This window comes from Balaenoptera borealis, assembly GCF_965194805.1.
Source record: "Balaenoptera borealis genome assembly, chromosome: 10".
NCBI classification, from domain to species: domain Eukaryota; kingdom Metazoa; phylum Chordata; class Mammalia; order Artiodactyla; family Balaenopteridae; genus Balaenoptera; species Balaenoptera borealis.
Genome location: NC_138874.1, coordinates 4,330,439 through 4,357,370, shown reverse-complemented (window position 1 = coordinate 4,357,370; position 26,932 = coordinate 4,330,439). Strand labels below are relative to the sequence as shown.

Genomic DNA, 26,932 nt, shown 5'->3' with positions numbered 1-26,932 from the left:
AAGTAGTCTAATTTTTAGAGGTCTTCATATAAATTCCACAGGCTATATAACCCAAGGCTCTTTTATTTTCAGTAGAAAGAAAGACCACCTCTCTCTGTAGAGCATTTTAAGTATTGGTTAAGTAACTCCAAGAGCCTTTCATTTTCTAGCTCAATCATTCCTTAAACATTTTCTTAGTCATGACACATTTTTACACAGAAAATAAAAAATTCTTTCATGTATTTCATGGGATTTTAATAGGTGACAAAGAAAAAGAAATCTCTAAGTTCAGAAAACACTCAAATAATGTTTTTTATTCAGTATCTTATTGGGACTTATATTCCAGAGAAAGCACTTCAGAAAATGATGCATTTAACTATTATTGGCATCTCTATTGCAGTTTGATTTTTTAAATTTATTTTTAGTATATTGTCCGGATTCTAGAAAAGCTAAATTTAGTCTTAAAAGAGAAAAAGAAAAGAGTGACCAAAAAGCAAGTTAGAATGATGAATGTCATTATAAAAAAGTTCCTTCCACAGATGCTAGATAAAAGTCAGGGTACAGGTACAATGTATGGCACTCATCTTTCACTCTCATGATTCTATGATTTTACTTTTAGGATCGTTATTAAAGTAATCCCCAAAGACAGATGTGAGGGTTCAATGGCCGTAAGTACAGGACTTCAATGCCGTAAGTGCTTATCCTCAAATATATGTGCACAGGAAGGCACGCTGCCTGAAGAAGAAGAGTTAGTGGTGAGATTATGTGTCAGGAGCTGTCTTCTACTCAGGGGCCTATGGACACCAGCTATTATGAGGCCTGCAATGTCAATCTTCATGGTGGAAAATGAGTCAAGATGTAGGCTCTGCAAGATAGGTACCTCAAATCTAAGGGGCAGAAATACATTAGACTTTGCTATTCCTCGGCCACTTTCTACTAAGAATCAGACCATTCTTTCCTCTTAATTCAATGGCTCTGTTTCTGAAATGCATCCTCCCCCCCTAATTCTGCATATTGGTGGCTGACTGTGGTATGTTAGTAGTATCTAACTTATGATTTTTATTTAAATGGAGAAAACAAGGACTGTGTTGAATAACCTGCAAGAGCCAGAGAGAGATATCCAGCGCATGAATGGGGTTGTCAGATTTTAAAGATAAATATAAGGAGATAAACCCCAAAGCTAATTATCCTTACTTCCTGCTCCTCCATTTTATATGGCATCAGAAGAAATGAAACTTAAAGGAGGTTGAGCAAGAAGGGACTGTGCATAGAACAAAGTTTGATATACTTTGTTGATAGCCTGACAATTCCGTCATGAAAAACTCCTGGCCCCCTATGCAGTAGGTTACTCGAATTATCAAGATCTGGAATAGTACCCCCCAAACAAGCTGGCTTTCCAAGCAGAACTGCTGCTAAGTGGTCAGCCCAAATCTTATTTCTTTCTAGGCCCTGGTCAGAAAGTTGTTTGGGGAAAAAACTGCCACAGCTTAAGTGCTTTTACCACCACGCTTGTTTTCCGCTCTCCCCATGGCACTGGTCCCATGTATTCTTTCACAGTAAACCATGGAAACATAAAAATCAGTCAAACCGTCACCATAAACAAGCTCTCTCCTTGAGAGGGAGGTAAAACTGACGTTCTCCTCTCTGGACAGTGAGTGATGAGAATCTATTACTCTTTAGCTTTAGGGACTCAAGTCTTGCCAAACTTTCCCTGTGTCTAAGTCTCCCCAGCCCCTCACTGAGGGAGACAGCATACGTGGAACAAGTCTGACAGCTTGAACTAACCCGTCAGTCCAACAACATGGGAAGTCAATAATGAACATAATCGTACAAAGCAACTGCTGAAGAGAATGGCTTGGTCAATTCAGATTTCTAAGCATACTGCCAATTAATATTGGCCTTGAAAAGAGAGGTCATGAGTTCAGATAACTGGCTTCAAGAATTACACACTATTTTACATTTGGTAGTGTATATATGTCCATGCCACGCTCTCACCCTGTCACATCTTACCCCTCCCCCTCCCCATATCCTCAAGTCCATTCTCTAGTAGGTCTGTGTCTTTATTCCCGTCTTGCCACTAGGTTCTTCATGACCTTTTTTTTTTTTTTCCCTTAGATTCCATATATATGTGTTAGCATACTGTATTTGTTTTTCTCTTTCTGACTTACTTCACTCTGTATGACAGACTCTAACTCCATCCACCTTATTACAAATACCTCCATTTCGTTTCTTTTTATGGCTGAGTAATATTCCATTGTATATATGTGCCACATCTTGTTTATCCATATATACACTACCAAATGTAAAATAGATAGCTAGTGGGAAGCAGCCGCATAGCACAGGGAGATCAGCTCAGTGCTTTGTGACCACCTAGAGAGGTGGGATAGGGAGGGTGGGAGGGAGGGAGATGCAAGAGGGAAGAGATATGGAAACATATGTATATGTATAACTGATTCACTTTGTTATACAGCAGAAACTAACACACCATTGTAAAGCAATTATACTCCAATAAAGATGTTAAAAAATAAATAAATACTTCTTGAATATCTAAAAAAAAAAAAAGAATTACACACTATTTTTAATTTGGAAAATTATGGAATCTCTGAACCTTAGATTCTTAATGTGCAAATTCTTAATATACAGAATGAGGATCATTTTAAATTATCTTATGTAAATGTCCCTGGCACAGAGTCAGGCATACTAAATGTTATTTAAGCTATCAAACTAGTTGATTTGAGGTTACTATCAATGTTGTAAATTACTAATAAAGGAATACCATGGTGCTATTAAAGCATAAATTTTAAAGATAAAAAAATTGAGAAGCATTCTATGTCTTGATATAAAAAGCTATCTAGAATATGCAAAGTGAAAAAAGGATACATAATTATGTAGCCTGCTACCTTTTTTCAAAAGGGGCAAATTAAGAATGTGTATTGATACTTCCTTGTATATGCTTTATATAGAAACTCCAAAAGGACACCTAAAACATTCATAACAATAGTTACACCTGCTTAGAGTGGGAGACCTCAGAACTGGAGCTGGCAGATGGGGTGGGAAGGAGTCTTTTTAATGTGTAACCTTTTATATTTTTTGAACTATGTGAGAAAGTATTACCTATTCAGCAAATTAAATTTCTGTTAAAAGGGTAAGTAGAAGAACTTGATGGGATCTTCCTTTTGGTGCATTTTACCTGTAAGTCTTCCCTCTCTCCAATGCACAACTACTCACTAATCAGTTACCAAATTTTTACTTGATTTAAAAAAAATAAAATGAATTATTATGTTTTTTAAAAATCTGCTTTTCTACACGACGCCCCAAAACCTATGGGATGCAGCAAAAGCAGTTCTAAGAGGGAAGTTTATAGCAATACAATCCTACCTCAAGAAACAAGAAACATGTCAAATAGCCTAACCTTACACCTAAAGCAATTAGAGAAAGAAGAACGAAAAACCCCCAAAGTTAGCAGAAGGCAAGAAATCATAAAGATCAGATCAGAAATAAATGAAAAAGAAGTGAAGGAAACGATAGCAAAGATCAATAAAACTAAAAGCTGGTTCTTTGAGAAGATAAACAAAATTGATAAACCATTAGCCAGACTCATCAAGAAAAAAAGGGAGAAGACTCAAATCAATAGAATTAGAAATGAAAAGCAGTATGGAGGTTCCTTAAAAAACTTAAAAATAGGACTACCATACAACACAGCAATCCCACTACTGGACATATACCCTGAGAAAACCATAATTCAAAAAGAGTCATGTACCACAATGTTCACTGCAGCTCTATTTACAATAGCCAGGACATGGAAGCAACCTAAGTGTCCATCGACAGATGAATGAATAAAGAAGATGTGGCACATATATACAATGGAATATTACTCAGCCATAAAGAGAAATGAAATTGAGTTATTTGTAGTGAGGTGGATGGATCTAGAGACTGTCATACAGAGTGAAATAAGTGAGAAAGAGAAAAATAAATACCATATGCTAATACATATATATGGAATCTAAAATTTTTTTTAAAAATCGTTCTGAAGAACCTAGGGGCAGGAGAGGAATAAAGACACAGACGTAGAGAATGGACTTGAGAACATGGGGAGGGGGAAGGGTAAGCTGGGATGAAGTGAGAGAGTGGCATGGACATATATACACTACCAAATGTAAAATAGATAGCTAGTGGGAAGCAGCTGCATAGCACAGGGAGATGAGCTCCATGCTTTGTGACCACCTAGAGGGGTGGGATAGGGAGGGTGGGAGGGAGACACAAGAGGGAGGGGATATGGGGATATATGTATACGTATAGCTGATTCACTTTGTTGTAAAGCAGAAGCTAACACACCATTGTAAAGCAATTATATTCCAATAAAGATGTTAAAAAAAAAATCTGCTTTTCTCCTCAAAGATGCTGCAGTTAATGAAGGGCCAGAAGAAGTAACTGCCATTACTCATCCAGTTGGTAACATGTGCTGTGCACCTGACTCCACCTACAGTTCTTGGAAAGGACAATAAAAAGGGGATATATGCCAGTACCAATTCAGCATTTTCAAAAGAAAAGGACATAAATAAGCACCACAATCAGACCTAGGGTTGATTCATTCATTTCCAGTGCTCAACGGATGCCCTGTGACCGAAATGTGATTATCTCCAAAAATCATCCATAGATGATGGAGGAAGAAGATTACTCGGTAGCAGTATCTGAACTGACAAGGCAATACTGTAGGGTTTATCAGCTTTAGTATGAGCTCTGACTAAACACCAAATGCAAAATTTTCAAGAGGAGTCATAACGAAGGTCTCTCTAGAAAAGAAATAACTTCATCTTGGAAGCTTAATATTTAATGCATTTTAAGCAGCAGAGCAAAGACTCCAGATGAAAATCATCCATCAATTTGAGTTTAAAGAATTGGGACCTAATGAGATAATCTCAAATGTGAATAAGCTCACTGAGGAGCCAGGAATAATACTATTGTGGAAATTTTCAATCCTCCCTTTGATTCTTCTGTGGCTTCTGGACTCCCTCTTAGGAACCACCTAATAGCTGCCTAGCCACTTCATGGTCTGCTGTGTTAAGCTCTCCCAGGAACAATACTGCAACTTTATATATTGAGACATACATGTTCTACTGCAGATGCTCTCTATTTAAAGGGCCTCACTTTAGCCTACTGCAAAGATAGGTTTATTTGAAGGGGCTTCTGACACTAAACAGTTTAATGGCTATTTCTTTTAAAATAACAGAAATAAATTGCTGTTTAAATAAAGATGACTTCTAAAGAACTCAGAGTTTTTCTCTGACCTTCAGATTTTCATTTACATGTTTTTATTTGACTTGAATACCTCAGTAGGGTGATCGACCATCCCAGTTTTCCTAGGACTGAGGCTTTTGGTGGGCCATGGAATTTTCAGTGCTAAAGTTAGGAAAGTCTAGGGAAACCTGGGATGGTCAGTCACCCTATTCCTGAAAGATCTTAAAACAAACATGTCCAAAACAGACCTCCTGAGTTTTCACTCTCACCCTCAATTTGCTCCTCTAGTTTTTCCCCATCTCAGTAAATGGATCCATCTTCCTTTCCTTCACTCCCTACCATCCAATGATTCAGCACATCCTTTTGATTCTATATCCAAAATATACTTTGAATGTGTCTTCTTTCCATCTCCAAGGCTACCATACTAGTCCAAGCCACCCATTTCATCTTCCCTTTTCCACTCTTTTCCCCTATGATTAATTCTCCATACAGCAATCAAAAAGATCTTTAAAGTGTAAATCACACCATGTCACTTTCACACTTACAACCATTCAACAGCTTCCCAATACTTTCAGTGGCCTAAAAGGTCCTGTGTTATGTGCCCTGATCTATCTTTTCTGACTTCATCACATGCCATCCTGTGCTCCAGCCCTCAGACCTGAGAACTCCAACTACAAACAAGCTCTTCCTTCAAAGGCCTTCATACTTGCAGTTCCGTCTAGAATGCACTTTGCTGCTCTCTTGGCCTGCTGATTCTTCTGCATTAAATGTCATCTTATTGGCCTTCCTAATCACCCTATATAAAATAGAAACCATCCATACTCATTATTTTCTATCATATCATCTGTTTCTTTGCACAGTACTTATAAAAAATTTTAATGATTTTATCTATTGAGTTATTTCTTGTTGTATCCCAACTCCCAGGAAAACATGAGCTCCGTGAAGGTGGTAACCCACATCACTTCTCTATCGTGTTTATTTTTTATATCCAGCATGGATATACACATGTGTTCACAACACATAGTAGGCAATCAAATCTTTTTGCAAATGAATGATTGCCCACTGGTCACCAGGCATCTCCTTTTATTGTCACAATAATTATATAAATAGGTATTATCTGTATTTGATAGATGAGGAAGTTGAATATCAGAGAATTAGTTCACTTGCCAAGTGTGTATGATTAGAAAGTGTCTTGTTCAAGGACTGAGTCCCGCTCTAAGTTTATTATACCAGTCCCAACTCATCCCTCACTCCTTAGTCAACTGAGTAGAACACAGAATTAGGACTTGGGTGTTGACCAAGCTGCTTTTATAGATGTGGTCAAAGTAACTGTAAAATACAGGGAAGACCATCAGAAGCACTGAAGGATGGAAAACCACAGATGTGCTTGACTGTGTGTATGTGTTTATACACACACACACACACACACACACACAGAGAAGTTAGTTATCCACTTATCCACTGACTATCACAAAGTCTAGAATATTTGGGGGTGGGAGGAGGGGACAGGTTAGCTGAGTGGATGAAAACCACTGGTCACAACATATATTGGTTATTTTTAAGTTTAAAGGTATTTCATAAAGACAGAGGTAGCCGAGGGCCCATTTCTACTTGTAGATCACGTGTACCAATGTAAAGGACTAGTCCGGGGGCATATGGTAAGCCTTTTGGGATTTGGTAAATGTTGCCACCTTATGATCAAGACTAGATAATGTACAATAGAACAGGTGAAGCCAGCATTCTCCTCAAGAAGACTTCATTTCAAAGTCAAACATGCTAGTTTGTTCTTTCATATATCCATTCACTCTGCCAACATTTATTCAATACTTACTTTGTACAGACACTGAGGATCATGAACAATAAACAGCCTAAACTCTACTCAAGAAGTTTCAAGTACTATAATGAGAGACAGAAAATGGCACAGAGCATAGTTAGAGCTATGTTAGGGTAGCTACAGATTATTCAAGAAATGAAAGGCGACCACATCACTCAGAGTTCAGACAGGAAGGACTACAAGGAAGGTTCCTTGGCGTAAGTAAAATGTAAGCATAGATATGCAGGAGGAGGACGGATTAACCAGGTAAATACTAAATACTAACTGCTTTCATCATCATTTTTGTAAAATATAATCTTTTCTTTGAGCTCCAGGCGCCCATATCCAAATGCATAATTGACAACTCTATCTGGGTATCTCACAAAGATTTCAAAACCAAGATGTCTAAGCTGAAGTCTTTGGACATCTCATCTAACATTCCTCAAGAAACCCTACGTCTCTATTCTTATCATATAAAATACTAAACCACTTTCCTTACTATTTATACCTCATCCCTGCTTTATTATTTCTTAATAAAACATACAGTAAGATGAGATTGTAATCCTAGTCTCGGGTTCATTTGCTAACTTATCGGGGGAAGTTGGGGAGAAAGGAATATGAAATGCCCTAGTGTCTTTACCATGCGTCTCCCACCAGCATGCAACACTGTAACCTCCAGAATGGCAACGCCCTAGGTCATAGCTAATAACCCACTAGGAACTCATCTGACTGAACGTTCAGAGCCAGTCTCCTAAAGATATTTATGTGGTACCAAAGTGCTCTTACAAATTGGTCAAAATCATGATCTCAGTGGCACCATGTGGAGTGGTGGGGCCCTGTGAAGGTTGGCGAGGTACCTTAGAAACGTCCTGAGAGGGAAGCTGCTCTCTCTTCTCCTTCACGCATGTCAACACAGCATCTGGAGTCTCCTCTCCAGAGGAGCCTGGCTCAGGGCCCACAGCTTCCGGCTTCCCATTCTCTTGGGGGACTGCGGGTTGCTCACAGGATGGATTTCTAGGTGGGCCTTTGGGAGCACTCCCTTGTTCTTCTGACAGCTTCAGCTTTAGTTCTAAGAGAAATGCCATGAGTTACCAGGAGCAAGGAGGACTCATTGGCCCTAATAAGAGCAGAGAGCCTTTCAGGAATTCCTTCCCTGATGCCAAGTGAGTGGAAATGAACAGGGCCGATGATGGTTCCCCAGATGTGAAAATAGAGGGCTCTTGAGGCTGGGATCTCATGGAGGTGGAAGATCATCTGTGGGAGTAACTCAGTGGTCTAGATTTCCGAGGAGGATTCCTGGAGGAAGACCAGTGGTACCTGGCCCCAAAGTTTTCACCTGTTATCTATCACAACACCTGAAATTCTATACTCAAAGATTCATTTACTTGGGTTTTGAAAGTTGTGCAGCCATTAAGAGCCCCTGCAGAAATGCAAGTACTTCTGGAAGGCATTACACAGTGCAGACGTCTGAGGATACATCGGAGGGGTGGGGAAGGGGACATGGGAATGCCAGCCCCAACTTGACAGATTTCACAATTTTGTCTAATGCCAGTATTTAAAATCCAGAAATCACCATTATTGCAATGTGACTTTATATAAACCTACGTAATTAAAAATAAAAAGGCCACCTGGGACTTATCAAGAAATTAGATTTCAGAATATGCTAGGGGACTGCTTGTTTGAATAAGGCCATTTATATTGATTTCTCAATTACATACATACCTCATCTTCTCTGTTTGATGTTTGTTTTTTAGTTAGGCTCTGGTGTGGTGTTTAAACACCACGTATATTATAAACCTGCTACATCACTACACTTCAATACCACTGAATTAATATTCCTTTCAGTTCTTTATCACCATCCTTCTAGAAATCTGGAAAAAACTCCCATGTCTCTAAGTATTGAAATAAAAAGTGTAGAGAGAGGAAGAAAATAAATTTTTATTGGTAAATAACCATCATCCCTTAAGATAGATTTTAGACTTAATTAATACTCACACCACCATCTCCAGAGAGACAAAGAACACTGGATTAGGAGGAAGGAGAACCAAGTTTTACTCCTAGGTCACCACTTCCCAGCTACGTCACCTTCCCCTCTCTCTGGACATAAATGTCCTCATCTGTGCAATGGGGTGTGTGGAATAAATGATTGCTCAGGCCTCTTCTGTTTCTAACATCCAAGAAACCAATAACCCAGGGAAGTGAATACTCCACATGTTGAAATGTTCCTGGCACTGAAGTGAATCACTCCACCTGGGAGTCTGGAGTTCCTCAGTCTCTTTATAAGGAGATATATTAAATGGGATCAAACAATGAAGGGGACCTAGGACCCTTTATTTCAAGATGGGGCCTCTGATCTAGGCAGGAGACAAGGTTAAAGAGGGCACAGGTGGAAGAGAATCAAGAACTCCTTGGAGCACATTATCATGATTTTATCTGCTTCCTTCCTGAGAAAGGAGACCCTTGGCTGGCATTTACCTTTGAGCTGTTTACGACCTTTAGCCAAATCATTCATCCATTTCAGGACTTCAGGATTAGATGTCTTGTCACCATGTGAAGGCTGCAAGGGAGGGAAAAATGGGGATGGAAGGAGGTAAAGGGAGGGAGGAAGAGAAGAGAGAAAAGGAAAAACAAAATTTTAAACAGCTAAGGCACACGAAGGTAGTTCAGGAACATATAAAGCTGGGAGAGAGATTCAGGCGTGATACCTCCAGCTGATGGAGTTGCCTCCAGAAAACAGTGAACATTCTTGACCTCCTCCACTCTTTCATCCTTGCCATGGACACTGTTTCTAAACACACCTGGTCACCCAGCATTTTTTACATAGTCCTAACTATGTCAGTGCCCCCTACAGTCTAACCCTCAATCACCTTGTGGGCTACCCATACCCGACACCCCATTGCCAGGTCATTCTTTGTATCAATGTAGATGGCTGTACTGATACAAACCAGCACTTCCTCCCTTGCCTCTGCTCATAACTTATGACCAAAACCTGCCTGAGGAACACTGATAAACTGGAAGCTTTAGCTCCTATCAGTCATATCCTCCAAGCTGAAGAAAGGAGACCCCAGGATCTCTAAAATCTGACAACAGTCTGAGAAGTCAGTATGTAAGGGGGATACCCAGATTTCAACTGCTCTCACTGTTTACAGACTCAGTATTCTACTGGGCTAGCATTAAAGTAAAAATTAACTATATGAGTATGGACTTGGGCAAATTATTTAGGCTCTCCATGCCTCAGTTTCATCTACCAAATGAGGATTATAATAGCATCTCCCACATAGGGCTGTTGTGAGGGATGAATTAGTGAATATACGTAAAACACTGAAAAGAGTTCCAGGCACATGCTAAACACTATAGAGGTGTTAGCTAGAATTAAAAATATTATTATTGTTATTATTACTGGCAGAGGTGATAGCAGTAGTAGTAGTAGTGTTACTACCAGACCTTCAAAGGAATGGTGAATAAGTCTTCACTAACAAACATACACGTAGGGGTATGTATGTCCTACCTAGTAGCTAATCGCACTTGGATGTGGCAATAAGAATATAGTTTTAATTCCAGAAGGATATGACTCTGTTCATACAAATCATTCACCTTAATTTCTGGATTTCTTTTCAGAGCCTAAAAGTAAATTTTCCACAGAAAGAGAAACTGGGAGAGAAGAATAGCCAAACATACCTAGCCTCCAGCCCCACAGGTCAGTAGGAAACTTTCTTAAACAAGTTGAGGCCACCCTGGTAACTTAAATGGAGGCTCAAGAAGATTAGTGGTTACTTTGAATTGGGGATATACAAAGAGCTAAATAAGCATGCTCAAGAAGACATCACAAACACTGTAATAGTAGCCAGAAACGTGTACAATGTTAGTGACAAGTCTAGTGGCTCTGCCATGTTTAAGAATCCATTAAATCCATATAACATCAGCAAGATGTTGGTGAGAGAGAGACATAGGAAGAGGAGTGTGGTCCTCTCAAGTTCGAAGGAAAAAACAGTGCTTGTGTAAGAGGATCATCAAATGTACATGGGATTAGATGTTTTAATTGTGAAACACAAGACATGGTTCTGTCACTTCTAGAGTGATGTAAAAACCATACAGTTTAAAATCAAGATGGAAAATAACACTGAGGGAAAATGACAGTGATTTTTCCCCTAGGGGAGCCCAGAAGGGAGACTCTGGTTTCCAGTAGGGAAGCCCTGGTTTCAGGACCACGGACAGTGACACACCGAGGGCACACCTCCAAACTGCTGTGCCTGGTCCTACCCATGGTCTGCTAGAATGATGCACTGTACTACTTCCCTGATATAACGTTTAGTACTTTGGCTTTGGGTAACAGTCTGGTTGTATGAACAGTCAATGTTTTACACGTGATTTCTCGAAATCCTCACAGAATTCTTCACTCTGATCTGAAAACACATCTTGTTCTCTGGAACACATCTTTTTCACTGGATATGTTCCACACAGTTAATGCAATCTTCTGAAACACTGTTAAAAACAAAAATGAAAACCTAAGACCCTAAGCCAATGATCATCAAAGAAGCTTTCACTACTGCAAAACAGGACTTAATAGAAATTGAAGGCTGAATCTTCTGACAAAATATTTTAAAGCCTGAAATCATTTTCTGAAATGAATTTTGTATTTCCCTGCTCTTGGGCGAGCTTTCAAAAGAGGTTAAATCAAGCTCACAAGGATGGCAGCTCTCAGATCATATGGAAAGTTTTTATATACAAGCTGTGGATCTTCAAGCCTTCTAACGTCTGAACTATTTCAGTTTAATAGGCCCCAAGGGCCATACACCCAAAAATTACACAGTGTAGATTTTGTTCAGTGTAATTAAAACGGAGCTCATGAGTCACATAACTGAGGGTACTACTGGACCAGATTTGTGGTCTGCCAAAGATGATTCAAAAGACACTTTAGAAAGATTTATGGATCAGGAATGAAAGGACCTATGTTGCTGTCTTGGCTACATCAATTCTTTGCTGTATGAACTTGGAGAAGCTGCTTCCCTTCTCTGGGCCTCAGTTTCTTCAATGGTCAAATAAGATAAGACTGACTGATCCCTTCTAATTCTAACATTCTCTAATTCTACTGAAAGTGAACATCTGGCTGAAACAGCCTTTTCTAAGTCCATGAGTCTAACAATAGTTAAATGTAAAATCAATTGTAGGGAATAAATACAGTTCTGGATATGAAGTGAAATGGTTACATTCAATAGAGAAGGAAAGATGTATATCGTACCAGGGCATCAGACTAGCATGGCGGCCCAGCAGGAGCTCGGATTCAAAAATTAGCAGCGGGTGCTATTAACCCCACCGTCAGGCTGCCAGGAAGGAAAGCCATACACACAGCAACCAATTAAAGCCCATTAACATGTCAAACCTCTAACCACAGCCTGGCACCCAGACAGGAAGGGTGAGGGGAAGCCCTGTTTCCTGAGACGTGGAAGGTTCTGATTACTTCAAAGACTTTAATACACACGGAAGCAGTGACCATGAAGCCTTCTTCCTTTACTGCTCCCAAATTCATCCATCTGCATGTTGAAGTGTGTGGGCATCTGTCTACTGTGGCCCTAAAGCTTCTCCAGACAAAGGCAGGAGGTGCCAGGAGAAATTCTTCTCTAAAATACTCAGCTGCTGGGTGGCTCTTATAGTTGAGAAAAGCAATCCAGGGTCTGCAGCTGCAGGTAGAAAAATCCAGTGGAAAATTAATGCCTATAATTTTCCTTTATTTTTTGACAAGGCAGAGGTTGCCATGGGATAGCCTATTCAAATATCACGCAAACAGACTAAAAAGTTAATAATATCTAAGACCACTTACTTCCTTTGTGCCAAAACCATAAAAAGCATTATATATGCACTCCCTCATTTAATACTCACAAACTTAAGAAGTCACTACTAATATTAACTCCACTTTACAGATGGACAAACTGAGACTCAGAAAGATAAAGTAACAAGTCCAAAGTCACAGAGTTCCTAAGTGGCTGTGCGGATTCAAATCCAGATCAGTCTGATTCAAGAATTGCCAGGTTAGAAATATCAATAGGCCTTGGGGATGGAGCCCCTAATTGTTTCTCTACAGATTCCAATATGAGGGCATCACAGATCCAATAAAACTCCAGCAGCAAGTAAGGAAAATCAGTTTCTCTCAGGCTATCTGGAGCTTTCAACTTTCAGTGGACACAATGAATTTTACTTGTACTTCTCCACTGCAAAAACTATTCATCTTTAACCACCCCAAGCCTGAGCTGATAGAACACAACCACCTTAGGAAGGTTATAAGTCTTTGCTGGGCCTCCGTCTCCTTATCTGTAAAATAAAGGCCCGTACTCACAATGTGTAGAGCACCCTCCTGCTCTATAAAAGACAATAAGTAGTTGTGACTGCCTGCCCTCAAGGAAGAGAAGAATCTTCAACACCTTAAGGTTGTCTTGAAAGCCAATCTGATTTTTTTTCAATTTTTAGCAAAGCTAAAACTCCCTCCTTAAAACCCCTCTTTTAGTGAATTTGAAGTCACTGTGGGAAACACAGAACAGGAATAACAGGAGAGTGGAATATTACCTACTCTCACCTGCCTCCCCAGAACTAACCCACACTACAGGGACCTGAAGATTGCCTCTGGACCAAGAGCTTAGTAAGCCTTTAAATATTTAAAGATGTTTGAGACATTCCCTGGTCTCATTTATTTTAATAACAAGCTGCTCTGGACCCTCTGCCAAAGACCCAGTATCTTTGTGCAATTCTACATGGATATGATTCTTCTCTATGCCACAGTCACCAGTAGAGACAATAAATAAAACGAGCATTGGCCATCAGGACACTTACCTCTGACTCTATTGTGTCTTAAGTAAGAAAAGGAAAGGTTCATGATTGTAACACTGCAGCACCAGCAAGAAGGCTGGTGTCTCTCCGACAGGAAAGGATGGGATCAGGGTTTGTTCTTAAGAGTGGCCTGAATAGATGTCACTTGATAGGTCCTCACCCATCAACCAGAAAGTACTTTATTGTCAAAGACAACTCTCCCTCATTCTGTTCCACAATGAGAGATTCTGCCCTTTGAGTCCTTAATAGGTTCTTATCAAATGCAAATGAGAAAAGGCTAAAGAAAAAATAAGACCGTAATTCAAAAGCTTTCCAAATTTTAGTCCTAGGAACACTAATGATGGTAAGGTTCCTCAGGAAAAAAAAAAAAAAAAAAGGAGAGATCAATAATCAAATCAGTTTAGAAATAAGAGTTGTAATTTGCTACTAGGAATTATCTTAGCAGAGATCAGCTAACAGCATGTGAGAACAAGACAGACCCAGGATGGAAACTCAATTTATGATAGGTCCTGGGTTGGCCAATGGAAACTGAGCTGCCCCCTGGCACAGAGATGTACTCAAAAAGGAAGGACAGAAAAGCCCATGCATTTCTGACACAATCTACTCATTTCAAACCACAGGGTCCTTACCCGGTATTTCTTTTCTTGTTCAAATTTTTCTTCAAATTTCCGAATTTTCCGCTTGAGGCTCTGGATGTGCTTGGTGAGCTGGGTGATGGTCTGTGGCTCTTTGCCGTCACCACAGCTGCACCGTGAAGAACTTCGGGGCCTGCAGTGATTCCAGAGAGGGAAAGAATCATCAAAAACAGTACTATATATAAAAGAGGTAACTAATAAGGACCTACTGTATAGCACAGGGAACTCTACTCAATACTCTGTAATGACCTATATGAGAAAAAGAATGTGAAAAAGAGTGGATATATGTAAAACTGATTCACTTTGCTGTACAGCACATACTAATACAACATTATAAATCAACTATACTCCAATAACATTTTTTTTAAGATATAAATTTTTTAAAAATGGTCTTCCAGTAAACACTGCTGCTGGTCTACAAACCAAGCTTCCTAGATTATCAGAGAAGCCCAGAGGCCAGCTCATTATTTGATGAGTCTACTGTGGTAGCATCTGCTCATTATTGGAAATCCCTGATCACAGAACTCCATTATGGGCAAACGTCATCAGGGACTTTAGTCTACAAATGTCAGAATATTAGTCTAGGAAATGTATTTCCTAAAGCCTGGGGGACACCAATTTCAGACTAATGAGAGAGCCCTATTGCACCGTCATCCTCAATAAGTTGCATGAACCCCACCTAAAAACAATTTCAAGGAAGATTTAGATGAGTAGTTAACTCTTCTTTATATAACAGAGCCTTTGTGAATCTAATGAAAGGAATGGACCCCCTCTCCAGAAAACGCGTTCAGCTTCTCACCTGACACACTTTACAACAGTAATAATTCACTAAATCCCTCAAGTCCACCAGTAGACAGTCCGTGGACCCTGGTCTAGATAAACTCATGAGTAACAGCAGGAGTTATTAAGGAGAAACTAGGAATTCCCTGCACGTATTTTTGGTCAAGGGAGACTCATTTTAGCTACGCATCAAAACTACTTACGCAACTTAAAAAAAAAAAAAAGAACACATAGTTTCACATTTTTTTTGTCTGGGGGAACTACTGTAAGCTAACACTTTTCTAGGCTCTAAGAAGAAATTGAGATGTACAACTCACAAGCATTGCTACAATCCATCCATCGAGGCCACTGCTGGACATGGAAAGAATACTTATGAGCTCATCAAGAATTCCTGGTACTTGCATGTACACAGACTTTCTTAGGATTCTGGTCATTTCACCAAAAATGTTCAGACATGTGAGCCGTAGGGCAGCCTGTGTCTCGAGACCATCTCCTCCTGATTCAGGAAGGCCTGAAACAGCATTCTTAACTAGAAAGTACTCTGATTTATTGTTCAGGGCTTGCAGTTGCTTTTGGTAGGCATGTTTGCTCTATTTTGGACACACACTTCACTGAATTTATAAATGTATTGGGTTGTATTGTAAATGGTATTTTAAAAAACTGCATGAAATGAAGACAAGAACAAAACAAGGTTTTCTTACATCATAAACTGCTGAGTGCTGGGTGGAGAAGGGGCTGATTCAGGGTCTAAGTTGAATCTCTGGCTTTGGCTGAAGATGGAGCATCGTGGTGACAGAAGCGGGTTGTCACCATCAGTGATGTGACAGAGAAGCCTGCTAGTCTCAACAGACTGGAGGTCTTCTGGTGCACTGTCCGCTTCATTCTGCACATCTTTGTGCGCCGGCACAGGGTCTGAGGAAACAAGATAAATCATCGAGACTTAGAAGTGACAGAGGGCTTGAGACTGTCATGTTCTTAAACAAAGATTATAAACATTCATTATAATGTCTTGCCTCTTTGTCATTTCTTCCTTCTGAGGATATGAGAGCCTTTCAAAATTCTGTCATGTTCGTTCTCACAGAATCTGGACAGAAAATATTAGAAAGCCAACACACACCAAAAGATGGAAACACAGATTGTTTCGGTCTGAGTTACACAAGTCAGCATGGTCCAAAACTACAAAAATCCTCTCTTTATTTCATATTATTTGCATATGTCAGAGAGTATATAACAACATGTTAGAGTGAAAAAAAGAAAACAATGACATGGAACTGGAGAAAAAGATGATAGATTATGAGGGAGAAGAGTTATAACAGAATTGCCAGAGAAGGAAGGGAGAGGAGGGGGTAGGGAGGAAAAGAGAAGAGAAAACAAAGGAGGAAGAGAGGGGCGAGGAGTCCCCAGATAGAAAATTACTCAGCACTCATTAAAAATGATGGAGAACTCAACATCAGTATGGAATGATGTTCGGAATAAACTAAATGAAAGCCACGCATTTCAACACAGAACAGTAATGATTCCATTTGATATAAGCAGCATACATTTATGTCTACAAATAAATTCACTAAAAGATCAAAGAAGCTACATAGCAACTACAAAGCATGGTGGAATTAGGAATGGTTCTGTTTCTTCTCCAAAATTTTAGGTAGCATTTTATTTGGGACAAAAACAAAAACCAAGAACGAAACCTGCTCTAAACCCTCTCCCCAGCTTGGCAGCTCTCTGCCTGAATGCTCACTGTGATCATTCCCCTTTTAAATGAGCTCACTGGCTCCCCAACCAGGTCAGTCCAGAAAGTGGGCACCCCTGTGCTACAGAGGTGAGGGCAGGGCAATGAGGGACATTAGGACGCTGAGTCACGGTGGCCGGAGTGAGAGTCTCTCCATCCTGGCGTGCTGTCCAGAGCTACTCACGGAGCAGCCAAAACCTTCTCAATTTTGCCCAGCAAACAAGTGAGGGCAACCCAAGGCTTTCTCTTATTCTGACTACCCTAAAGAAAGAGGAAAAAACACAGATTTTCTGGGTGAACAAGTGAATCTGAAAATACTGACAATCCACTTTTCCAAAATAACATTTATCACAATTTGGTACCGGATGAATCTTAATCAGGTTTAGAATGGCTCGAGCTCTCTAGAGCTTGAAATGCAATTTGCTTTGCGTAACATCAAAGTTCTGATTAGATCCTTGTGTGTTTTCAGTTGGCTTCTCCGCTTTTGGGCTGTAGACTGGGAGGGTGGACAATGTCTCCGATCGGGCCTTTAAAGCCGATCGACAGCACCTCTGTCAGCGGCTGAGGCTGGTCAGAAGCGGATGGGGTGAGGACTGGGGAAAGCTGGAGCCAGACGAATGCCAAAGCCCAGGCCCACAGGCAAGTGTGCTGGTGTGCCTGACACAGCTCGCCACAGGCAACACCCTGGCTAAGAATAATTTAGCCAGAAAACACTGCCATTTGGCGGGAGCCCTAAGAAGAAACACGAATGATAGTTACTGACCAGCAAACGACAGCATATACTAACAATGACCTTCAACACCCACCAGGAAGTGTCTGAGTCCCTCACCAAACCCTTTTCTCAAACCATGAGACGCTAAGAAGAAACGCATTTTATTCATGTTACCCTTTTCGGGGCAGCATCTTTTGGTAATAATGATGGGGAAGAAAAAGATCTTTAGCAAGCACCTGGGACCAGCATATTTTTGTTGAAATTGTAAAGACGGGAGGCCTTCTCTTCAGCTCATCTGTGGTGCCAGGGTCAAAACTAACAGGAGTCTCTTGGTGCTGTCTTATAATGACAAAATGGGGGCACTTGGATTCCTAGCCATATGACTAACGTGGATGTAAGAGCTTAGCTTCTGAAACCCACAGAGACCTAAGATATGACTTCACAGAATCACAGGCCACTACGAACGCCACTGCAATAGTAACTGTAAACCTCCATTTACATGGCATCTGTTTTTTGTGGGCACTCAAAAAACCAGTGCTGCCTAACTAACATCCTGACCTTTCTTCCCCCCAATTCACCACTAAAGGAAGCAGTGAGCCCGAAAGATCCCAAAGTGACCAGTTGAAAAGTGACAGTCAACCTAAGTGTCCATCGATAGATGAATGGATAAAGAAGATGTGGCACATATATACAATGGAATATTACTCAGTCATAAAAAGAAATGAAATTGAGTTATTTGTAGTGAGGTGGATGGACCTAGAGTCTGTCATACAGAGTGAAGTAAGTCAGAAAGAGAAAAACAAATACCGTATGCTAACACATATATATGGAATCTAAAAAAAAAAAGGTTCTGAAGAACATAGGGCCAGGACAGGAATAAAGATGCAGACGTAGAGAATGGACTTGAGGACATGGGGAAGGGGAAGGGTAAGTTGGGACGAAGTGAGAGAGTGGCATGGACATATATACACTACCAAACGTAAAATAGATAGCTAGTGGGAAGCAGCCGCATAGCACAGGGAGATCAGCTCCGTGCTTTGTGACCACCTAGAGGGGTGGGATAGGGAGAGTGGGAGGCAGATGAAAGAGGGAGGGGATATGGGGATATATGTATAGGTATAGCTGATTCACTTTGTTATAAAGCAGAAACTAACACACCATTGTAAAGCAATTATACTCCAATAAAAATGTTAAAAAGAAACACTGGTAATCTGGTAATGACTGAGTTCTTTGTCTAAACTAACCATTTGAGTCAAGAAGTGGCTTAATTAAATCAGTGGGCGCATGCCTATGTGTGAGTAGACAGGATTATTGAGCTCCTTGCTCAGAAGAGACCAGGGTAGATTCAGAGCCAACCAGCATTGCTGCCATCCTGGGAACAAAGCCCAGGCCACCACTTACAGACCCTGCTCCCCAACAGGGAGAAGCTTATGGCAATATTAAACTCGGGTGGCTTCTGATGGGACCCTGGGAGCAAACTGCTTTTTCTTCCAAAGAAAGGCACAACTTGCAGAGCCCAGGCTGTGATGCACTATGCTTTAGAGGGAGGGCCTGGGAGCCAGGGCTCGGGGTGCTCATACTTTCTTGTGGGGCTCCAGCAAGTTCACTGACCTCTCTCTGTGTCCTTGTTTGGACCACCTGACAGGGCTGTGACAGGAAAGTCAAAGGAGATCTGCTGTACAACCTCATGCCTTTAGTTACCAGTATTGTATTATACACGTAAAAAGTTGTTATGAATGTACATCTCATGTTAAGTGTTCTTACCACAATAAAAAAAAATTTTTTTCTTTTATCCTTCTTTGTATTTTCTACAATTTCTGTAATGAGTGTCTTAAATGTATAGGAAGAAACAACCAATAAAAGTTAATGTAAAAATTTGGAAAAAAAAAATGCATTCCTGGGAAGAGAAGTGAGAAACAACCCCACAGGCAGAACAAGAGAGAACAAAGATCGTGAATTTGAATCCCAGGTCCACCACCTGTTAAGAGGCACTTGAGAAAAAATGGGCCTTTTTAAACCCCAGTTTCTTCATCTGTAAAATGGGGAGAATAAGACTAAGGGAGCTTTCTCCCTGCCTCTCAAGACTAAGGGAGGATGAAATAGGAAAACTGTATCCCCTACAAATTTTTGCCATATCCACATAAACCTATTTTTAATATATATGTATATATGTATGTTATGTGTGTATATATGTTTATGTGTATATATATAATCTTAATTTCCTTGTTTTAATTTCTTTTTTATTGAAATATAGTTAGTTGATTTACAATGTTGTGTTAGTTTTAGGTGTACAGCAGTGATTCAGTTATTCTTTTTCAGATTCTTTTCCCATACAGGTTATTACAAAATATTGAGTATAGTCCCCTGTGCTGTACAGTAGGTCCTTGGTGTTTATCTATTTTATATATAGTAGTGTGTATATGTTACTCCCAAATTCCTAATTTATCCCTCCCCCCTTATAATATATATAAGATTATATATTAAATACAATCTTAATTTCAATCTACAGTTTTCCAAAATTTCAGCTTCATCTTAGGCAATAATGGCCAAGAAATCATAAATTTGATGTGCTAGTTACATTTCTTCAACTAATACACATTAAAATAAATTCCTATTAAAACAATGTTCACCCATGCATCCTTTGTATAGTATATTTGGCGAAACTTTGAGATAAGGCGTAGAAACTGCTAAATCGGTAACCATGAGAACCATCATTTTAACAATTATTAATATCAAAATAAGGAAGAATATTATCTTCTCTTACTGACCACCAACTCCACTAGGAGTCCTTATGGGGTTAATGTGGGAAATGAGGACCAATACACCCCTCAACATATTGTACCTCCTACCAGTCATTTATAAATAAGTAAGAATAATAATCATATCTAATACTCATGCAGTGAGTCACTGTGTCCTCAAGCTTGTAATAAGAGTTTTTGCAAGTATTTAATCTTCACAATAACCACAGGAGGCTGGGAGTAGTGTGATCTTCATTTTAATTTCAGGAGGGAAGGCGGTATGACTATGTGAGCTCCAGTCAGGGAGGGTTTGACCAATGCCCGTGGTAGAAGACTCCACATCTCCGACCTTGGAGGCCAGAGAGTTATTTCTAGCAGGCCACTCACTGAGCAATACGGACCACAGCTTAGAGAAGTCATTATCATCAGGTGTGAAGGCCAGAGCCCACTTCTGATCTGGCTGCAACCCCAGGCAGGAACAGATGCTGTATTACAGCTGTTAAATGAATCAGTCAGATTTTAAAAAACATTTTTCTAATGTGAATTTTTAAGTGACTCAAATGTAAATCAACTATACTTCAATAAAAAATTTTAATTAAAAAGTAAATAAATTAAAAGTGATTTAAAGTTTAAATAAATCTCTATCTGCAACCACTTGAGATGGACTGCTGAGATCTGAGTCACAAATTAGCCACAGGCTTGTGGGTTTGTTAATTTGCACTTTTGGGTTTACCCATCACGGTGGGCCCATAGGTAGCATTCAGATACATTCCAAAATGCCAAACATCATGCCTTTGATGGTATTAAAAACTAAAAGAGTCAGAAACATGTACATGATTCTAATGAGGCTCAAGTATCAGAGTTCTCGGCCAGCCTCACACAAAAAGGGCCACCAAAATAAAACCAAAAAACAACTCAGAAACATCTGATGGATACACCATGGATTTAGTTGTAGGTGTGTTGAATTTAAGTTGAATTTAACCTAAGGCACTAATGGCTCACAAGAGAGAGAATACAGGTAGCCTGAAGTCATCCCAGTAACTAAGCCTGGGGAAACAGATGGGCTTGCTTGCTCAGAGAGCACTGAGAGGAAAGCAGTATCTGTGAGGTTAGGATGGGTGGGTAGGAATGAGGGCAGATGAAGACGGATTTCTGGTAGATGAGGCCGACCGAGCCACCGAGTGGGACAAGTTCGGCACTCCAAGCAGGCTTCTCTGGGCCAGCTTCCGTGGAGGAGCACCGGACACCTCAGTGAGCTAGAGGGGTGAGGACTTCGTCAGCGTGAAAACAGGGGTTGGCTCCACGGCAAGCACCCTGCAGATCCCAGGAGGCAGTTTGACGCCACGAATAAAGCACGGGCTACAGCGCCAGAGACACCTGGAGTCAAGTCCCAGTTCTGTCAGATGTGTGACCTGGGACCCACTACTCAATCTGTTTCAATCTCGGTTCTCCCATCTGTTTCAGTGAAAATGACATCAGTATCTACCTCATAAACTGCTGGAAGGATTTTAAAAAGATAAGGAATCTCGGGCTTCCCTGGTGGGGCAGTGGTTGAGAATCTGCCTGCCAATGCAGCAGACACGGGTTCGAGCCCTGGTCTGGGAAGATCCCACATGCCGCGGAGCAACTAGGCCCGTGAGCCACAGTTACTGAGCCTGCGCATCTGGAGCCTGTGCTCCGCAGCAAGAGAGGCCGCAACAGTGAGAGGCCCGCGCACCGCGATGAAGAGTGGCCCCCGCTTGCCGCAACTGGAGGAAGCCCTTGCACGGAGGCGAAGACCCAACACAGCCAAAAAATAAATAAATAAATAAAATTAAAAAAAAAAAAAAAAAAAAAACAACAAGAGGCCGATTCGTGCAAACAGGTTACAGTTTATTATTAAAAAAAAAAAAAAAAGGGCTTCCCTGGTGGCGCAGCGGTTGGGAGTCTGCCTGCCAATGCAGGGGACGCGGGTTCGAGCCCTGGTCTGGGAGGATCCCACGTGCTGCGGAGCAACTGGGCCCGTGAGCCACAACTACTGAGCCTGCGCATCTGGAGCCTGTGCTCCGCAACAAGAGAGGCCGTGATAGTGAGAGGCCCGCGCACCGCGATGAGGAGTGGCCCCCGCATGCCGCAACTAGAGAAAGCCCTCGCACAGAAACGAAGACCCAACACAGCCAAAAATAAATAAATAAATAAATAAATAATAAAAATAAAGGAATTCCTTTAAAAAAAAAAAAAAGATAAGGAATCTCAAGTGCTTCATATAGTGCCTGGGGGAGAGGGCATAATAACTCATCAATAAATGATAGCTGTTGTTGTTTATATTTATGGTGGTACCTCTGACCTAGTTAGGGAATTAAAGAGGGGAGCCGAAGGGGAAAATGAGTTCAGTTCTGGATGCACTGAGTTAAGAGGCACTTTTGGTCATCCAGGTGGAGGTGCCCAATAGCCCCTCTATACATGTAGGTATGGAGCTCAAGAGACATAATCTAACTGGGTCCGACCTCATCATGCACTTCCCCATTTAAACGCCCCTTCCGGAGTAGGGGGTGGGACGGTGAGCATCGTTTTTATTTTGAAGGAGCCAATGTACTGATTTCAATTAAAATGAACAACCGGTAGATTAGGGCACTGGGTTAGCTGGGCGATGAGAAATCCCAAAATCCTTCCTGGAAACCAGAAAGCTACACGGATCAAGAAGCCTCAGCTCAGATCTAAACTTATTCCTTGCCTCTGCATTTTTGATTACAATCTTCTATTTAAATTTCCATCAGTAAATACAGATCCAGGTTTTAGGTTTTTGAGTAGTTCTTAAGGCAAACTTAATACTATCATTCCTGTTCGCTAGAGAATTATGGAAAGACAATTTTGGAATATTGTTTTCTTGAGTCACTGCTATTATTTCTAACATATGCAACACTTTTTGCCAAGTAAACATAACATTTAAATCACAGAAATACATAAATACATAAGTCTTCAGGGTATACTGTCACTGATTATTTTAGAAGTCCAATAATAACTTCTATGCACTCTGATAAGAGACTTCTGCAGTTCTTTTTAAGTATTTTCACTGTCTCAATGGTAGAAATAAGGAATAAATGACCTCCAGTTTAAAAAAGGTAGTATCAACAAAGGCCCAAGCAAAGGAAGATCACAGTATCATTTTGGGAGGTGTAAACGATTTGAACTCACCCAAATTTTCAGTATTATAGTGATATTCAATAAATTTAAGTGTCTAGATGAAATTCAATAACTATCTTAAATACGCTTTCATTTCACATGGAAACTGGCTTAGCAAAGTAAAGTGCCAAGGGAAAAGGAGGGCGTAGAGACCACTAGATTGAATGGAAACAGAGGAAGACAAAGTGGCAAGGTAGTGGGTGAGAAAGAGGAGCAGCCGGAAAGCTGTGGGGGAAGAAGAAGAAGAGAAACACAGACACCACAATGGTGAGGGTGGGTGAGGAGGCAGGCGCGGCAGGGTGACAAAGGCTGAGTTCGTTCTCAGGAAACATGTGGTGGAAGCAAACTTCTAGCCCGAGGCAGACTGAGGTCTTCGGACGTTAGTGACTTCTACCAGAGCTCAGAACCGTGCTGTGGGCTACAGCAGTGTGAGCCACACGGAGGACAGGGTCAGGTCGCCAGATCTCTGTTGTATGGGGAAAGGGAAGAAGTCTATTCTTTGCATTGTTCTGGAGAAGCACATATGAGGCAGGGATCATTCATATTTTTGGAAGCAGCTTCTACACAGCACCAAACCAAATGCACCACTTGGGGAGAAAAGAAGAAATGATCTTCTAGACAAATCTACCGAGCGACTACAGGAATGTCTACACTTTCCTCTGATTATTCAAGACTTAACTTCTTTGCCTATATGCACACTGTCAAAGAACCATTGAGAAATAACCAAGGGAAATAAATGGCCGATGGTGTCTGATCTCTGAAAACCTCTTTTCCCCTCCCTGTGTCACAAAAGAGGAGCCAAGCGCTCAGCTAAGCTGTGAGGGTGGGGAAGGGGAAGAAAGAGTAAATATCACCCATGATAGTGTCCAAGATTCAGACGCACCCTGCCGGTACAGAGAGAAAGCTGGGTGCCGGCACGCTGATCATTTTTCAGCCCAAACAACTTTCCGTGTCTTCTAGTTGATTTCTGTGCAACTGAGCACCTCAGCGGGAAAGCTGAGAAAAATCTGCTAGGAAGGTAACAAGAGCCATTTTCAAAAGAGGGTTTTCATTTACGAGCAGACGTGCTTTGAAAAGCAAAAGGGAACTTATATACAAAGCAAACAGGAACACTACAGAAAGAAATTCTAACCTTCGATGCAGGCCGTACGTTCACAGGCTCATTCAATGTCAGTAAGGAAAAATGAATCAAAAAAAGTTGGACCCACAGTTCCACATGGAGACATGGAAAAGTATAATTCTAGGTTACTGGAAGAGTCAGAAGAGGTTGTCCACTTTGGGCCTGGGGGCTGTTCAGAGCAGTGTCAGACACTGAGCATCTAGGCAAACTGTCTGATCACTTCTAGACTCTCCTTCATAAGCATGAAAGAATAACCAGAAAGAAAGGTTTTTAAATGACTGTAATATACGAGAAATTATGTGCAGGGGAAAGGGGGCATATGGGAACTCTCTGTACTGTATGTTTGATTTTCTATAAACCTAAAACCTCTTAAAAATAAAATCTATTAATTAAAAAACTAACATGTCTATAAGCCCACTGGTTAAAAGCCTGGGCTATGGAGTCAGAGCCCTGGGCTTGGTCCAAGATGCCACTTACTAACAACTATTAGGTCCTTGGCCAGATGAGCCTCTTCACACTCAGAATCCTTTGTAAAAAGTGTGGCAAAGACAAATAGGACAATACATACACCACAGTCCTTGGCCTGTCTTAACAGCTGAATTCAAAAAAAAAATTTTTTAATAATCACCTGGTGGTTTAGGCCATAGGACTGATTTTTTCCTTCCTTATAAGGCAGTTATAGAAATGGCATCAGAGAATTATACTGTCATCTATGAATTTTGAAATCATTTTTTAAAATGCTTTCTTTGGAAAACAAGGGGTTAATGTGAAGCTCCCTCTTTCAGAAACTATGAAGATGGCGATAAAAGCATCAGAGAAGAATTACTAACAGTAAAGATCTTTTCCAGCCAAGTTTGTCATGTCATAGGTTTAGCACAGGATCGATTTTATGGTAACAAATGTAGTTTCACCTTTAATAAGAGGTAGTTACTCAACCATCAGCATTGTAGATTATCGCTGTTATAAATACCTTTTGCTTAAGAGAACTAGTGTAATGTCAATCAAATGCAGGACTCTAGAGAGGACCTAGAGAATAAACAGTACTAAATGTCATTTCCACACCTTGAAAGTCATTAGAAATTATGATAGAATAGACATTTAAAGACAAATGCAAGCATTATCAACTGGAGGAAAGGCATATAAGCTCTGAATGCCCAGCTTTTAAAATAATGATGGCTGACATTTACTGAGCATTTACCACAGGTGATGTGTTAAGACCTTGATAGGTATTATGCTATGTCATCCTCACAACAACCCTAAAAAATAGATACTATCTTTTTCCCTCTTTAAAGAAAAGGAAACTGTGGCAGAGAGGTCAAATAACCTGTCCAAGATCACCCAACGAGCACATCAAGTTCTACAAAGAGCTATGTTTCTGAACAAAGTAGAGCCAATGAATACAATTTATTTGGGCTTTCAAGAAGTCTATGGCATGGTGTTCATACCAAGAGTTATTTATAAACAAAACCGAATGATGATTGGGCTAAATGTTTTGTAATGGATAAAAAAACATATTCACTTAATAATATGCCCCAAAGAAAGAGCTGAATTAGTGTCTTGACGACAGATGTGTCAGTACTAATCCTTGCAGATGGATCCTGGATTAATGTTATTTCACATTTCAGAAATAACAATGAAAGTGGAAGTAGAGTCACAAGTCTGAGTTTGTGGATGACGTTAGTATTTTTCAAAGAGTAAAATGCAAAGCAACCACAGGAGAAGCTCACAAACCATGAGGAGACTGTATAGTGGCAGATGACCTTCACTGTGGGCCAGCAGGCTCTTCAGCCGGACAAAACTAAGCCACCTACACTTAACACGTAAGAAGCACTAAACTATTAGTTTTATGGGAAATGGGATTTTTGGAGCTCTTATAGACTATACTGATATGACAAAAAGGTCTAGAAGATGGTGTACATTTCTAGGAAGAGTATGGAAAGCAATCCAACAAGCATAATTACTTTGTAACTAGATTATGAAACACTCCCGCTGCCCATATTTTTTAGGTATTAATTCACCTTTTATTGAGATCACTGTAGTTCCACATGTAGTTGTGAGAAACAACAGACAGATCCCTTGTACGCTTTGCGCAGTTTCCCCCAAGAGTATCACTTTGCAAAAGTATAGGACCTATGCCCATATTTACAAACAAAATTCTACTCTTCGACTCCATCTGGAAAACACTATGCAGGTCAGGGAAATACACA

General features: G+C 40.4%; 1 protein-coding gene across 9 annotated transcripts in view; it reads right to left on the bottom strand.

Annotated features, from left to right (window-relative positions):
• Positions 1-26,932, bottom strand: part of FAM13C (family with sequence similarity 13 member C) — a 134,539-nt gene that overhangs the window by 9,229 nt on the left and 98,378 nt on the right. For all 9 annotated transcript variants that reach the window (XM_082407452.1, XM_082407454.1, XM_082407451.1 and 6 more), the window contains 4 exons: positions 15,966-16,176; positions 14,479-14,617; positions 9,506-9,587; positions 7,888-8,099 (listed from right to left, as the gene is read on the bottom strand). In XM_082407452.1, coding sequence (XP_082263578.1) covers positions 7,888-8,099; positions 9,506-9,587; positions 14,479-14,617; positions 15,966-16,176 — 644 coding nt within the window. The remainder of the gene's footprint in view (positions 1-7,887; positions 8,100-9,505; positions 9,588-14,478; positions 14,618-15,965; positions 16,177-26,932) is intronic.